This window comes from Littorina saxatilis, linkage group LG2, assembly GCF_037325665.1.
Source record: "Littorina saxatilis isolate snail1 linkage group LG2, US_GU_Lsax_2.0, whole genome shotgun sequence".
Lineage (NCBI taxonomy): Eukaryota > Metazoa > Mollusca > Gastropoda > Littorinimorpha > Littorinidae > Littorina > Littorina saxatilis.
This window is the reverse complement of record NC_090246.1, coordinates 102,731,645-102,747,729: the sequence shown is the minus strand read 5'-3', so window position 1 is coordinate 102,747,729 and position 16,085 is coordinate 102,731,645. Positions and strand designations below refer to the sequence as shown.

The 16,085-nt window shown below is 45.0% G+C and overlaps 1 protein-coding gene across 4 annotated transcripts in view; it reads right to left on the bottom strand.

The window, feature by feature from the left end:
- The window catches only part of LOC138960387 (myosin heavy chain, non-muscle-like), a 60,158-nt gene that overhangs the window by 23,976 nt on the left and 20,097 nt on the right, over positions 1-16,085 (bottom strand). For all 4 annotated transcript variants that reach the window (XM_070332284.1, XM_070332286.1, XM_070332285.1 and 1 more), the window contains 8 exons: positions 15,543-15,695; positions 10,883-11,053; positions 10,237-10,516; positions 8,813-8,994; positions 8,274-8,465; positions 6,981-7,141; positions 6,357-6,465; positions 2,600-2,803 (listed from right to left, as the gene is read on the bottom strand). In XM_070332284.1, the coding sequence (XP_070188385.1) occupies positions 2,600-2,803; positions 6,357-6,465; positions 6,981-7,141; positions 8,274-8,465; positions 8,813-8,994; positions 10,237-10,516; positions 10,883-11,053; positions 15,543-15,695 (1,452 nt within the window). The remainder of the gene's footprint in view (positions 1-2,599; positions 2,804-6,356; positions 6,466-6,980; positions 7,142-8,273; positions 8,466-8,812; positions 8,995-10,236; positions 10,517-10,882; positions 11,054-15,542; positions 15,696-16,085) is intronic.

Genomic DNA, 16,085 nt, shown 5'->3' with positions numbered 1-16,085 from the left:
TTACCCCTGTCATTCACACCAATCATCACACCTGTCATTCACACCAATCACCACACCTGTCATTCACAGTCATCGTCACAACTGTTATTTCCCTACATCGTTACCCCTGTCATTCACACCAATCATCACACCTGTCATTCAGACCAATCACCACACCTGTCATTCACACCAATCATCACACCTGTCATTCACCCCAATCATCACACCTGTCATTCACACCAATCATCACACCTGTCATTCACACCAATCACCACACCTGTCTTTCACACCAATCATCACACCTGTCATTCACACCAATCACCACACCTGTCTTTCACACCAATCATCACACCTGTCATTCACACCAATCACCACACCTGTCATTCACACCAATCATCACACCTGTCATTCACACCAATCACCACACCTGTCATTCACACCAACACCACACCCGTCACTTCACACCAATCATCACACCTGTCATTCACAGTCATCGTCACAACTGTTATTTCCCTACATCGTTACCCCTGTCATTCACACCAATCACCACACCTGTCATTCACACCAATCACCACACCTGTCATTCACAGTCATCGTCACAACTGTTATTTCCCTACATCGTTACCCCTGTCATTCACACCAATCATCACACCTGTCATTCACACCAATCACCACACCTGTCATTCACACCAATCATCACACCTGTCATTCACACCAATCACCACACCTGTCATTCACACCAATCATCACACCTGTCTTTCACACCAATCACCACACCTGTCATTCACACCAATCATCACACCTGTCATTCACATCAATCATCATACCTGTCATTCACACCAATCACCACACCTGTCATTCACACCAATCATCACACCTGTCATTCACACCAATCATCACACCTGTCATTCACACCAATCACCACACCTGTCTTTCACACCAATCATCACACCTGTCTTTCACACCAATCATCACACCTGTCATTCACACCAATCATCCCACCTGTCATTCACACCAATCACCACACCTGTCATTCACACCAATCATCACGCCTGTCATTCACACCAATCACCACACCTGTCATTCACACCAATCATCACACCTGTCATTCACACCAATCACCACACCTGTCATTCACACCAATCATCACACCTGTCATTCACACCAATCACCACACCTGTCTTTCACACCAATCATCCCACCTGTCATTCACACCAATCACCACACCTGTCATTCACACCAATCACCCCACCTGTCATTCACACCAATCATCACACCTGTCATTCACACCAATCACCACACCTGTCATTCACACCAATCATCACACCTGTCATTCACACCAATCACCACACCCGTCACTTCACACCAATCATCACACCTGTCATCACACCTGTCATTCACAATCATCATCACAACTGTTATTTCCCTACATCGTTACCCCTGTCATTCACACCAATCATCACACCTGTCATTCACACCAATCATCACACCTGTCATTCACACCAATCATCACACCTGTCATTCACAGTCATCGTCACAACTGTTATTTCCCTACATCGTTACCCCTGTCATTCACACCAATCACCACACCTGTCATTCACACCAATCATCACACCTGTCATTCACACCAATCACCACACCTGTCATTCACACCAATCACCACACCTGTCATTCACACCAATCACCAAGTCATTCACACCAATCATCACACCTGTCATTCACAGTCATCGTCACAACTGTTATTTCCCTACATCGTTACCCCTGTCATTCACACCAATCACCACACCTGTCATTCACACCAATCACCACACCTGTCATTCACACCAATCACCACACCTGTCATTCACACCAATCACCATACCTGTCATTCACATCAATCACCACACCCTCACTTCACAGTCATCTTTCTTTCTTTATTTGGTGTTTAACGTCGTTTTCAACCACGAAGATTATATCGCGACGGGGGAAGGGGGAAGATGGGATAGAGCCACTTGTCAATTGTTTCTTGTTCACAAAAGCACTAATCAAAAATTTGCTCCAGGGGCTTGCAACGTAGTACAATGTATTACCTTACTGGGAGAATGCAAGTTTCCAGTATAAAGGACTTAACATTTCTTACATACTGCTTGACTAAACTCTTCACAAAAATTGACTATATTCTATACAAGAAACACTTAACAAGGGTAAAAAGAGAAACAGAATCCGTTAGTCGCCTCTTGCGACATGCTGGGGAGCATGGGGTAAATTCTTCCCCCTAACCCGCGGGGGGCTTCACAGTCATCCTTCCACCTGTCATTTATACAAAACACAAAAGATCATAATAAAACAGAAGTCAGCCTATAGAAAGCTGAACTGTGAATGAGTGACTGAAACAAAGTGTGTGCTCTCCATTCATTGATACTTGAAATCTCTCTTTTATAGCCTTTTCACTTACCAAGACATTTTTAACAGAAACTACACAAATTTGCCATGATGGATCCTGACACCTGCATTTGCTCTTTATTCTGACACACACTCTCTTGCTCTCTCTCCCATAACCCAGAATCAGAATGGTTTAATTTAACCATTCTGATTCTGATTCTCCCATAACCCAAAAGATTACAGGCCCGTATAAGCTCACCTCCTCTGCCTCAGCGCAGAGCTCAGTCTCAGCCTGCAGCTGCTCTGCCAGGATGTTCTTCTCCTCGATGATCTGGGCATAGCGCTGCTCCAGCTGTTCCACGTCCTGCTTCTGCTTGTCGTAGCTCTCCTTGACCTTCTTCAGCTCCTCCTCCTTGGTGTGCAGCTTCTCCTCCTGGCCGGCCACCGACAGCAGCGGCTTCACCTGCAACACCCAGCGTAGGGCTTACATTATTGCACTCGCACTTACAGTATTGCACACTCAGGCTTACAAGTTACACTCAGGCTTACATTGTTGTACACTGGCGCTTACATTGTTGCACATTCAGGCTTCCGTTATTACACAATCCTGCTTCCGTTATTACACACTCAGGCTAACCTCACAGCACAGGCATGGGGTTGGAGGGATTGTGTGCTGGGTATGAAGGTATAGTGGAATCCCCCTTTTCAAGACTCCGCAATTCAAGACTTGCAATGCCTGCCCCCTCCATGTAGGACTCTACTTTTTCAAATGTACACTTCATAACATCAGCAAATGCACCTCCATCTTAAGACTCTTCCCTTTTAAGACTTGATTTTCTCAGAGTTTAGGTCTTGCAAGGGGATCCACTGTCACTACAAGGGGATCCACTGTCACTACAAGGGGATCCACTGTCAATACAAGGGGATCCACTGTCACTACGAGGGGATCCACTGTCACTACAAGGGGATCCACTGTCACTACAAGGGGATCCACTGTCAATACAAGGGGATCCACTGTCAATACAAGGGGATCCACTGTCAATACAAGGGGATCCACTGTCAATACAAGGGGATCCACTGTCAATACAAGGGGATCCACTGTCACCACAAGGGGATCCACTGTCGCTACAAGGGGATCCACTGTCAATACAAGGGGATCCACTGTCAATACAAAGGGATCCACTGTCAATACAAGGGGATCCACTGTCACTACAAGGGGATCCACTGTCACTACAAGGGGATCCACTGTCACCACAAGGGGATCCACTGTCAATACAAAGGGATCCACTGTCAATACAAGGGGATCCACTGTCACTACAAGGGGATCCACTGTCAATACAAGGGGATCCACTGTCACCACAAGGGGATCCACTGTCACCACAAGGGGATCCACTGTCAATACAAGGGGATCACCTGTCACTACAAGGGGATCCACTGTCAATACATGGGGATCCACTGTCAATACAAGGGGATCCACTGTCAATACAAGGGGATCCACTGTCACCACAAGGGGATCCACTGTCAATACAAGGGGATCCACTGTCACCACAAGGGGATCCACTGTCACTACAAGGGGATCCACTGTCACCACAAGGGGATCCACTGTCACCACAAGGGGATCCACTGTCAATACAAGGGGATCCACTGTCAATACAAAGGGATCCACTGTCACTACAAGGGGATCCACTGTCACCACAAGGGGATCCACTGTCACTACAAGATCTACTGTCAATACAAGGGGATCCACTGTCACCACAAGGGGATCCACTGTCACTACAAGGGGATCCACTGTCACCACAAGGGGATCCACTGTCACCACAAGGGGATCCACTGTCACCACAAGGGGATCCACTGTCAATACAAGGGGATCCACTGTCACTACAAGGGGATCCACTGTCAATACAAGGGGATCCACTGTCACTACAAGGGGATCCACTGTCAATACAAAGGGATCCACTGTCACCACAAGGGGATCCACTGTCACCACAAGGGGATCCACTGTCACCACAAGGGGATCCACTGTCACTACAAGGGGATCCACTGTCACCACAAGGGGATCCACTGTCACCACAAGGGGATCCACTGTCACCACAAGGGGATCCACTGTCACTACAAGGGGATCCACTGTCGCCACAAGGGGATCCACTGTCAATACAAGGGGATCCACTGTCACCACAAGGGGATCCACTGTCACCACAAGGGGACCCACTGTCACTACAAGGGGATCCACTGTCAATACAAGGGGATCCACTGTCAATACAAGGGGATCCACTGTCACCACAAGGGGATCCACTGTCACTACAAGGGGATCCACTGTCGCCACAAGGGGATCCACTGTCAATACAAGGGGATCCACTGTCACCACAAGGGGATCCACTGTCACCACAAGGGGACCCACTGTCACTACAAGGGGATCCACTGTCAATACAAGGGGATCCACTGTCAATACAAGGGGATCCACTGTCAATACAAGGGGATCCACAGTCACCACAAGGGGATCCACTGTCAATACAAGGGGATCCACTGTCACTACAAGGGGATCCACTGTCACCACAAGGGGATCCACTGTCACCACAAGGGGATCCACTGTCAATACAAGGGGATCCACTGTCACTACAAAGGGATCCACTGTCAATACAAGGGGATCCACTGTCACCACAAGGGGATCCACTGTCACCACAAGGGGATCCACTGTCACTACAAGGGGATCCACTGTCACTACAAGGGGATCCACTGTCACCACAAGGGGATCCACTGTCACCACAAGGGGATCCACTGTCAATACAAGGGGATCCACTGTCACTACAAGGGGATCCACTGTCACTACAAGGGGATCCACTGTCACTACAAGGGGATCCACTGTCACCACAAGGGGATCCACTGTCACCACAAGGGGATCCACTGTCAATACAAGGGGACCCACTGTCACCACAAAGGGATCCACTGTCAATACAAGGGGATCCACTGTCAATACAAGGGGATCCACTGTCAATACAAAGGGATCCACTGTCAATACAAGGGGATCCACTGTCACTACAAGGGGATCCACTGTCACTACAAGGGGATCCACTGTCAATACAAGGGGATCCACTGTCACTACAAGGGGATCCACTGTCACCACAAGGGGATCCACTGTCACCACAAGGGGATCCACTGTCAATACAAAGGGATCCACTGTCACCACAAGGGGATCCACTGTCACTACAAGGGGATCCACTGTCACCACAAGGGGATCCACTGTCACCACAAGGGGATCCACTGTCAATACAAGGGGATCCACTGTCAATACAAGGGGACCCACTGTCAATACAAAGGGATCCACTGTCACCACAAGGGGATCCACTGTCACCACAAGGGGATCCACTGTCAATACAAAGGGATCCACTGTCAATACAAGGGGATCCACTGTCACTACAAGGGGATCCACTGTCACTACAAGGGGATCCACTGTCACTACAAGGGGATCCACTGTCACCACAAGGGGATCCACTGTCACTACAAGGGGATCCACTGTCACTACAAGGGGATCCACTGTCACTACAAGGGGATCCACTGTCACTACAAGGGGATCCACTGTCAATACAAAGGGATCCACTGTCAATACAAGGGGATCCACTGTCACTACAAGGGGATCCACTGTCACTACAAGGGGATCCACTGTCACTACAAGGGGATCCACTGTCACTACAAGGGGATCCACTGTCACTACAAGGGGATCCACTGTCACCACAAGGGGATCCACTGTCAATACAAAAGCTTCTTCTTCTTCAGCAATCTATGGCCGTGTCTCTGGTCTTCCTTCCATGAATTCAATACCCATTTGGCATTTCCCAATAACAAAACAAACGCTCTAAAAACTGGAGTTATTATCTAATTCTCTTGTACTTTACAAATTACAAATCAGCCTTCCAAATCCATTGTGTTATTTAACATAATGATGACAATGATCTTATTTTTTCAAATCACAAACTGCAAAGAAATGTCAGCTTTTTCTCAAGTTTTGTTGAGACTGTTACCTTCGTGAACAGTCTCCACCACTGCCAGTTTCTCAGCTTGAGGTAGGCAGCACAGTTCCTCTGGATGACGCGGATGGCGTTGATTTGCTGCAGACGCTTGTGGTAGTTTCTGCAAACAAACAGATCGACAGTTAACAGCTGAATTTGTTAACTGACCAAAACCGCAACGACTTTTCTTCTACTGCATTTAAATATGTCAGTGTCAAAGTTTGATGCTGATGGTAAACTAGATTATCTCCAGCAGGGATGAAAGTTGATGTTTGAAATCAGGAAAATCTCCCTGGTAACCACATTTTTCAAGTTTTGCTCTATGGTTTTTAAACACCCTGAATAATTTTTTAAATCAGGAAAACAAGCAAGAAATCATTTCCTAAATCAGAAATTCTTATTTCCAGATGGGGACATTCATCCCTGCTCCAGACAATGACTGTGGCTCCCCTACTGTTTACACTTAGATATCCGTCAAACAAGACCTTCTGATTTGAATTAAATTGAAAAGACACCTTTCTACTTTTACCATTCCAACATTCCCAAAAGATTCTTCTCTTCTTGACTGGCAATCTAAAATAACTTTTTTCTTCAAAAGACCAGCTCTCTACTTGGAGAATCAAGGCAGTGTGTTACCTGCGAGCGATGATTCCACGAGCCAGGGCCTGGAACTGCACCACAATATCCGTCAGTTTCAGGTCTCGCTCCTCCTCCAGATGAGCCAGCACACCAGCACGGAAGAAAATCTTGGACTGGCCGATGCGGAACAAGTTGGAATCCAGCTCCAGGTTGGAGATCTGAACAGAAAATAGATCACGTGACAGATTGTCCCAGCTACGCTACGTTACTCAACAAACTTTCTGTCTGTCAACATTGTCCCAGCTACGCTACGTTACTCAACTAACTTTCTGTCTGTCAACATTGTCCCAGCTACGCTACGTTACTCAACTAACTTTCTGTCTGTCAACATTGTCCCAGCTACGCTACCTTACTCAACTAACTTTCTGTCCGTCAACATTGTCCCAGCTACGCTACCTTACTCAACTAACTTTCTGTCCGTCAACATTGTCCCAGCTACGCTACGTTACTCAACAAACTTTCTGTCTGTCAAGATTGTCCCAGCTACGCTACCTTACTCAACAACCTTTCTGTCTGTCAACATTGTCCCAGCTACGCTACGTTACTCAACAAACTTTCTGTCTGTCAACATTGTCCCAGCTACGCTACGTTACTCAACTAACTTTCTGTCCGTCAACATTGTCCCAGCTACGCTACCTGACTCAACTAACTTTCTGTCCGTCAACATTGTCCCAGCTACGCTACCTTACTCAACAAACTTTCTGTCTGTCAAGATTGTCCCAGCTACGCTACGTTACTCAACAAACTTTCTGTCTGTCAAGATTGTCCCAGCTACGCTACCTTACTCAACAAACTTTCTGTCTGTCAAGATTGTCCCAGCTACGCTACGTTACTCAACAAACTTTCTGTCTGTCAAGATTGTCCAAGCTACGCTACCTGACTCAACAAACTTTCTGTCTGTCAAGATTGTCCCAGCTACGCTACCTGACTCAACAAACTTTCTGTCTGTCAAGATTGTCCCAGCTACGCTACCTTACTCAACAAACTTTCTGTCCGTCAAGATTGTCACATCAAGTCATCTCTCTGCCAATGAGTTGGATATAAGATGTGGTGACCAATGAATGAGGGGGCCAGCGACAATGGGAGAGATAGAGGGATAGGGGGACATTACCAAACAAAGTTTTTGTCCGTCAAGATTGTTGCATCAAATCATCTCTCTGTGAATGGCTTGGAAATAAGATGTGGTGACTAATGGTGGAGGGGGCCAGCAACACTGGGAGAGGTAGAGGGAGAGAGAGAGAAGGTAGAAAGAGAGAGGGAGGCAGGGTGGGTGAGGTGGTTGTCACGCACCATTTTCTCCACAGCCTTTTTGCCGTCCATGAAGCCACGAGGGATGGCGTTGGGGGTGAGGATCTCGTAGCGCTGACGGAACTCCTGGAAGAGGATGCGGTTGGGGAAGCCCTGACGACAGATACGGATACCCTCCAGCACGCCGTTACAGCGCAGCTGATCCAGCACCAGTGGCGACTCGATCTTGCCAGCCTGTCACAGAGAAAAACAACATCATTACTCATTCACCTTCTTCTTCTTCTTCTTCTTCTTCAGCGTTCGACGATGAACTCATTCACCAACAATGCATGCGCTCCTTAGACACACACTTAAACCCAATATACAACAACAACAACAAAAACTGATAAAAAAATTGATCACAAATTATTGAAGCCATAAACAACATGGGATTGTTGTTACTTTTCTCTTAAAACTTCTAGATACACTTGACTTTCTTACAAACAGACTCTTGCACGAATGAACAGTTTCTACCACACCATTTAGGCAGCTATACTCAGTTTTGTGGGGGGGTGGGGGGAATTGTGAGAAAGTTGAGCAACCTTCTTGTCGTGGTTGGGGATGATGCAGCGCACAAAGTTGGGGTTGGTGTTGCGCAGGGTGGCCATTAGCTTGCTCAGCTGTTCCTTGTACAGCTGGCCCACCGTGCGGAACATGCCCTTGCGGGTCCTGGAGCCGAACATCGTGTCCACGGCGGCTGCTGCTCCCATGCCCACAATGTCAGCTGAAAACAAACATGGTGCATAAGTGACAGGTACAATGCTGCCACAATCCTCTCAGCAGAAAATAGAGAGAGAGGGGGCGGGAAGAGAGAGAGGGGGCGGGAAGAGAGAGAGAGGGGGCGGGAAGAGAGAGAAATAGAGAGGGGAGGGAGGGATAGAGAGAGAGAGAGGGGGCGGGAAGAGAGAGAAATAGAGAGGGGAGGGAGGGATACAGAGAGAGAGAGAGAGAGAGAGAGAGAGAGAGAGAGAGAGAGGGAGAGAGAGAGAGAGAGAGAGAGAGAGAGATGGAGGGAAGAGAGAAGAAGAGAGATGGAGGGAACGAATGATGGAGTAGTGGGAAGAAAGAGAGAGAGGTGGAAGAAGAGGTTGTTCTTGGATTTTCAAACAAGTGCTATTACTACTTAGGCTACTTTATCTAAATCCCCCTCAAAACAAGCAATTGGCCAGTGGAGAGTTTGTTACATGCACTTCAGAAGTCTCAAAGCCTTCTCACAACACCATGATGGCATCTACACATGACGCTCACTTCACAAGTCTCAAAGCCTTCTCACAACACCATGATGGCATCTACACATGACGCTCACATAAGTCTGAAAGCCTTCTCACAACACCATGAAGGCATCTACACATGACGCTCACATAAGTCTGAAAGCCTTCTCACAACACCATGAAGGCATCTACACATGACGCTCACATAAGTCTGAAAGCCTTCTCACAACACCATGATGGCATCTACACATGACGCTCACATAAGTCTGAAAACCTTCTCACAACACCATGAAGGCATCTACACATGACGCTCACATAAGTCTGAAAGCCTTCTCACAACACCATGAAGGCATCTACACATGACGCTCACATAAGTCTGAAAGCCTTCTCACAACACCATGATGGCATCTACACATGACGCTCACATAAGTCTGAAAGCCTTCTCACAACACCATGAAGGCATCTACACATGACGCTCACATAAGTCTGAAAGCCTTCTCACAACACCATGAAGGCATCTACACATGACGCTCACATAAGTCTGAAAGCCTTCTCACAACACCATGAAGGCATCTACACATGACGCTCACATAAGTCTGAAAACAGAACAAAGGAAAAGACAAGGAGGGTTGAGGGTTTGGTGAAAGCGTAAACACACAAACACACAAAATATAGGACAAACATACACACAGACAAACAAACAAAACAGAAAAAAAAGTTGTGTTTTTATAAAATGCAGTGTCCACTAGACTGACCATCCTTCCAGACGTTAGCGACGAAGGGGTCAGTGGAGGCCTGCAGGATGGACACCACGTTCTCGTTGAGGGGGTCCATGTTCTTCATCAGCCACTGGTCGGCCGAGTAGTCCACCTTGTCCGCGTAGTGGAGGATGGAGAAGTGAGCGTCGGCGCGGAAGTCGGGCTTCTCGAACTTGGGGTGGGAGGTGTGCTGGGCCAGCAGCTTGTCCACGAAGGTCTTGTCCGTGGCCTTGGGGAACCAACACTCTTCGTCCAGCAGGGCAAAGATACCCATGGGCTGCAAGCAAAGCAATGATGAATTGTTGGGGTTTTCCTTGGCAATCAAGTTGTTCAAGTCACATCTCACTACTTCACAGCTTCTGCTGGGTTTCTCAGATTTTCCAGACCGAGAAAAACAATCCCCGTTGCTAGGTACAGTAATGCATGGTAATCTTGATTAAGTTTTGTATTCATTGCAAACACAAACTGAGTTTAAAAAAAATTATTACAAAAAACACACAACTCCTCTCCAACAACAATATCCAGCCAGCAAATCCTTAACATTATTTCAACCCAGCTATCTCTTCTCATGAAGACTCATCACCCAAGATAAACATTATCACAAAACTACCCCAAAACAACATCCTCCTCAAAATCCTCTCACCTTCTCCAAGAGGTCGATGGTGGGCTGGAGGTCAAGGCCGAAGTCGATGAACTTCCACTCGATGCCCTCGCGCTGGTACTCCTCCTGCTCCAGGATGAACATGGTGTGGTTGAAGAGCTGCTGCAGCTTCTCGTTGGTGTAGTTGATGCACAGCTGCTCAAAGGAGTTCATCTGCAAAACACACCAGTCGGCCCTCGTGTTAGAAAGGAGACAAGTCGGCCCTCGTGTTAGAAAGGAGACAAACTCTCTGCAGGACTGTTGTGTGTGCTTTTTGCCTGCAGCTTTTGTTAGGAACAAGACACAACCCTGCACATTCGTCGTGCTTGCGTTTTTTGCCTACAGCTCTAGCTTAAAACCATCACACAACTCTGTGCAGGTTTGTGTGTGCTTCTTGCCTGCAGTACTCCTTCATTTATCAAAAAAGAAAACGTTGTTTCTCTAAATATCTATTGTGCATTTTGTAACTCTTTCACTTACCATTTAGACTGCTGAAAGTTTCATTTTCTTTTTCTTTTGTTCTTTTTTTTCGAAACAGATTACAAGTTTCTGAATGGCCATATAAAATTAATTGCTGCAAACCATGGCAATTCAAAATGCTGTAAAAAGATCCAAAAGCAAGAAGTTTTGGATACAGAAGCAAGCCTAACCAAATAGGCAATCCAGACCTGGGAACCCCTGTTTTGCACTTTGAGTATTCTCAAACAAACTTGGTGTATTTTCAAATAAATGAGCGTACTCCACACAGCGTTTGCACATCCATGATTAAAACATGCCTCATGCGCGTCCGTCACACTGTTAATTAAGTTTACCTATACATTTAAAACAAATGCTTTTTTCAATTTTTACTGGCACAAACTGTACCGTATTTGACGGACTACAAGCCGCGACTTTAAAAAAAAAAAATCGCATTGCGGATTATAAAAAGATGCAGCTAAAACGTTACCTAAACTTGAATACCATTCACCTAATGGAAGTCGCCGCGGATTTTCATTTCGCTCGATTAGCGATTACCGGTATTTTATTAGCTCTCTACTCAAGACTCGGCGCTTTTCTCTTTCTTTCGCGAATCTTCGTTTGTCAACAAGTCGTCGTGACAAGCGTACAGAGAAACACCGGATGTATCAGGATCTCGCGCGCGCGAGATTTCGGTTTTTTTGTGTCTCGCGATAGTTGGAGGAGCGAGAGCCGCCATGTTGTGTTTTCGTCTGCTCGAAATGTGCGCAAAAGTCGTAAGTCATCCCAAAAAAGCTTATTCCGGGCGGGACTACATGTGTGTGTTGGTTACAAATTGTGTGTGTGTGATATTTTTCTTCAAACTGTTTCACTTTTCTTCTTTGTTTCACTTGTTTATTCTCGGAGCCGATTTCGCCAAATACCGTACTTTCGTTTGCCTGGTTGTTTTGATTTATTGACACGATCCGATTATATTTTTTTCGACGGCGGCTAATATAGTGACGTAATCATGTGCCAAAATACTAGATCGGCTTCAGGATGGGCTTGTAAAGAAAAGTAGTCTAGGAATTTTTCTCGTCGTATTTTTTTCCCACTGACCGTACTGAGCGTATTCTCGACAATCATGCGTACAAAATACGGCGAAATCGTATGGGTTCCCAGGTCTGGCAATCCTAACAATGCTAACAGTCAACACATTTTAACTGCTTCTTTTCAGACTAAAATTTGCTTGAATTGATTAAAACAAACAAAAATAAAACTGATAAACTTATCTTCTTATATTCTATTCCACAGTTGAATACAAAAGACATGGAGTGTTAGAAAAAACACCACATGCTGTTTACATTCCAAATCACAACTATGAAAAGAAAACACCATTCCATCTTGAAATAAAAACCCAAACAAACAAAATGAAAAAATATATCAACAATGAAAATCCAACGACTTGGGCAGTAAAAATGCATCGGATCTGCACACATCACAAGCCTGTTCTACCAACCAGCAGTAAAGGATGGGCAAAATCACAACTGTTTCTCATTTCTTTTGTCTTATACCATGACTATTTCTATTAATTTAATGATTAATTTACCTAAACCAAGGGTTTCGCAAGAGTAGCAGAAGCCACACAAATGATCAGTAGCAATGCACAAATAAACTTCATCTTTTGAGCCATGCACTTGTGTTGAAACCACAACTGACCACAACTTCAGTTCTGAACACTTATGGAACTAATCTTCCAATGCATTTTTCATTCCAGTTAACTAGTCAGCCTCTGTTGCTCTTTAGTTTTGTTGATTCTACTCTTATTTTCTTTTTTCTTTTAAGTATCAGGGTTGATAGCAGGTAAATCGGCCAAAAGGGATGTTTCTGTTGTTTCTGTGCAGATGTCCGCATGCATGCAAAGACCAGCGACTGATCACACTAGAGCATTCCAATGAAGACTGTTTCATTCCAACAGGCAATAAAAACCACAAACTAGTCTGAATTTCACTTTGGTTGTCTTTTTTTTCTCCAGGCCTAACGAAACTAAGAAAAAAACTAATGTGCAAGATGATTGGTCAGGGGTAACGTGACCAAACATATGAATTATGCAATCATTCCAATGACGGTCTTTCAAACGCTGAACAACACAGCAGTAGTTACTTTCTCACCGCTCTTTCGTTATCTTTTCTTCTCTGGTGGAAAAAAACAAGATGTTTTGTTATTAGTGGCTCTCACACACAACGTAGATCAAAAACAAAATTGCATGCCGTCCATTAGTAAGATTGATGTACTACCAAAAAACAAACTAACACAAAACAAACTTTCAGGTACATGTACCTTAGGAATCTTTCTATCAAACTTTTAGTTATTTAACGACAAGATTTAAAGCTTGTGTGTTCAAAATAATTAGAGGTCATCACTGATATTAGCAGAAACTCAAGCAGGAATGCAACATGTGCAATACAGTTCCTTATTTCCGAATTTGAAGATCTGCAGGGGCGTTAATATGACCAATATTAATGATAGAAATTACACAGGCGTCTTAAACTCATGAATGCAACTGGTGTATTCAGTACTGCAACTCATTTTTTTCCCTTTTCTTATCCTATTACCCCTCAGTGTATGGATTTCAAGACAAGGTGACTAAGAAATTAACAAAAAGCAGTGAAGACTCAACCTGGGATTTACACACCCCCCCCCCCCCCCCCCCCCCAAGTTCCAAAGATGAAAGCGAGTGTCAATCATAACATGTTTGACAAAACAACAAGAAGATAAGAAAATAATACGTTTTTGTGTGTGTGTGAATACTTTTTGTAAACAAAGCGGGTGGGGAAAAAGTGTCTAGCATATCAGTCACACATAAAAGTCCACAGTTTTAAGTGAAATTACGACAAGACAGGCCACAAAATCTACACAGCTAGCCCAGTAAGAGGGGGCAACCAATTGGTGCACTGAGACACAGTTGGAAATAACCAGCAATTCTGCCAGGAGAAAAATGGACAATGGTTGAGTTAACGGCCCATGCTGAAAACAATGCGTCTGCTGAGACAACATCAATGTTAAGACACCGTTACCGCCGGCATTCCGTGGACGCTGCATTTACCTTCTGGCTAGACTTCTGGTGAACAGGAAAGTAACGGCAACATCACAATTAGCATAGTCAGTGAGGAAGACAGGTCTAAAAGAGGTTTAAATAGTTTATCCACTGTGCAGGGAAGGCTAAACTAACTGTGCAGAAGATGTGGGGAGGAAAACTAATGTGACACCTGACAAATCCTCCCTCCTGACCCTCACAATCAACTCCATCCCTACACACACACACACACACACACACACACACACACACACACACACACACACACACACACACACACACACACACACACACACACACACACACACACACACACACACACACACACACACACACACACACACACACACACACACACACACACACACACACACACACACACACACACACACACACACACACACACACACACACACACACACACACACACACACACACACACACACACACACACACACACACACACACACACACACACACACACACACACACACACACACACACACACACACACACACACACACACACACACACACACACACACACACACACACACACACACACACACACACACACACACACACACACACACACACACACACACACACACACACACACACACACATATAACATAAGATGTCAAATAAAAAAACACCTGAAGCTCTGCCTCATCACTGATTTGACCTATCAACAATAAATAGCGATAAGGAAACATGTTCAGACCACTGCTGACAGTCCATACAACCCCAAAACAAAGAGGAAGGGAAAGAAAGAGCTCCCGAATATTCAACTAAAACTACAAACTTTAGCATCAAATAAACAGGGACAAAAAAATGCAACCAGACAACAAAGGCTTTTGGATGAATAATCAAGATCTAAACTGACAGTTCAGAATCAGCCAAAAGAAACCAACAGATGGAATAAAATGAATACAAATATGACAGAGAAGAGATTCAAAAAAGATTAAAAAAAAAACAGAAACAGAACGCACACACACACATACTGAGATCTCACTCCACTCTACCCAACAAATACTGATGCTGGGTCATCTGTGCTAACTACAAGTACTGTCACAAAATGCGCTAGTGTGCCAACAGGATTTTGTATACAGAAAAATGGCATGATTTTCACCTTGAAAATTTCAAATCCAGCAATGTCGAGGATGCCGATGAAGCTGGCTCCCTGGCGCTTGGTGCGGTCCAGAGACTTGTTGATGCGCATCACGATCCACTTGAACATGCGTTCGTACAGAGCCTTGGAAATGGCTTCTGTGGCAAACTCCACCTGTAGTTGTAAAAAAGAAATGATACAGCTTTAAACACAAACTAAAACTCGACGCTAGCTAGGCGATCCACCTGCTACTAGTGACAAATGATGCAAAACAAACACCAAATGATACACTATGCCGCCTGATATTTCTTACTCATAAACCATATTACCTCCTCACAGCCGTGTTAAAATCTAAAACTCTTTTGATAAACCATGTGACCTCCTCACAGCCGTGTTTAAATCTAAAACTCTTTTGATAAACCATATGACCTCCTCACAGCCGTGTTTAAATCTAAAACTCTTTTGATAAACCATATGACCTCCTCACAGCCGTGTTTAAATCTAAAACTCTTTTGATAAACCATACGACCTCCTCACAGCCGTGTTAAAATCTAAAACTCTTTT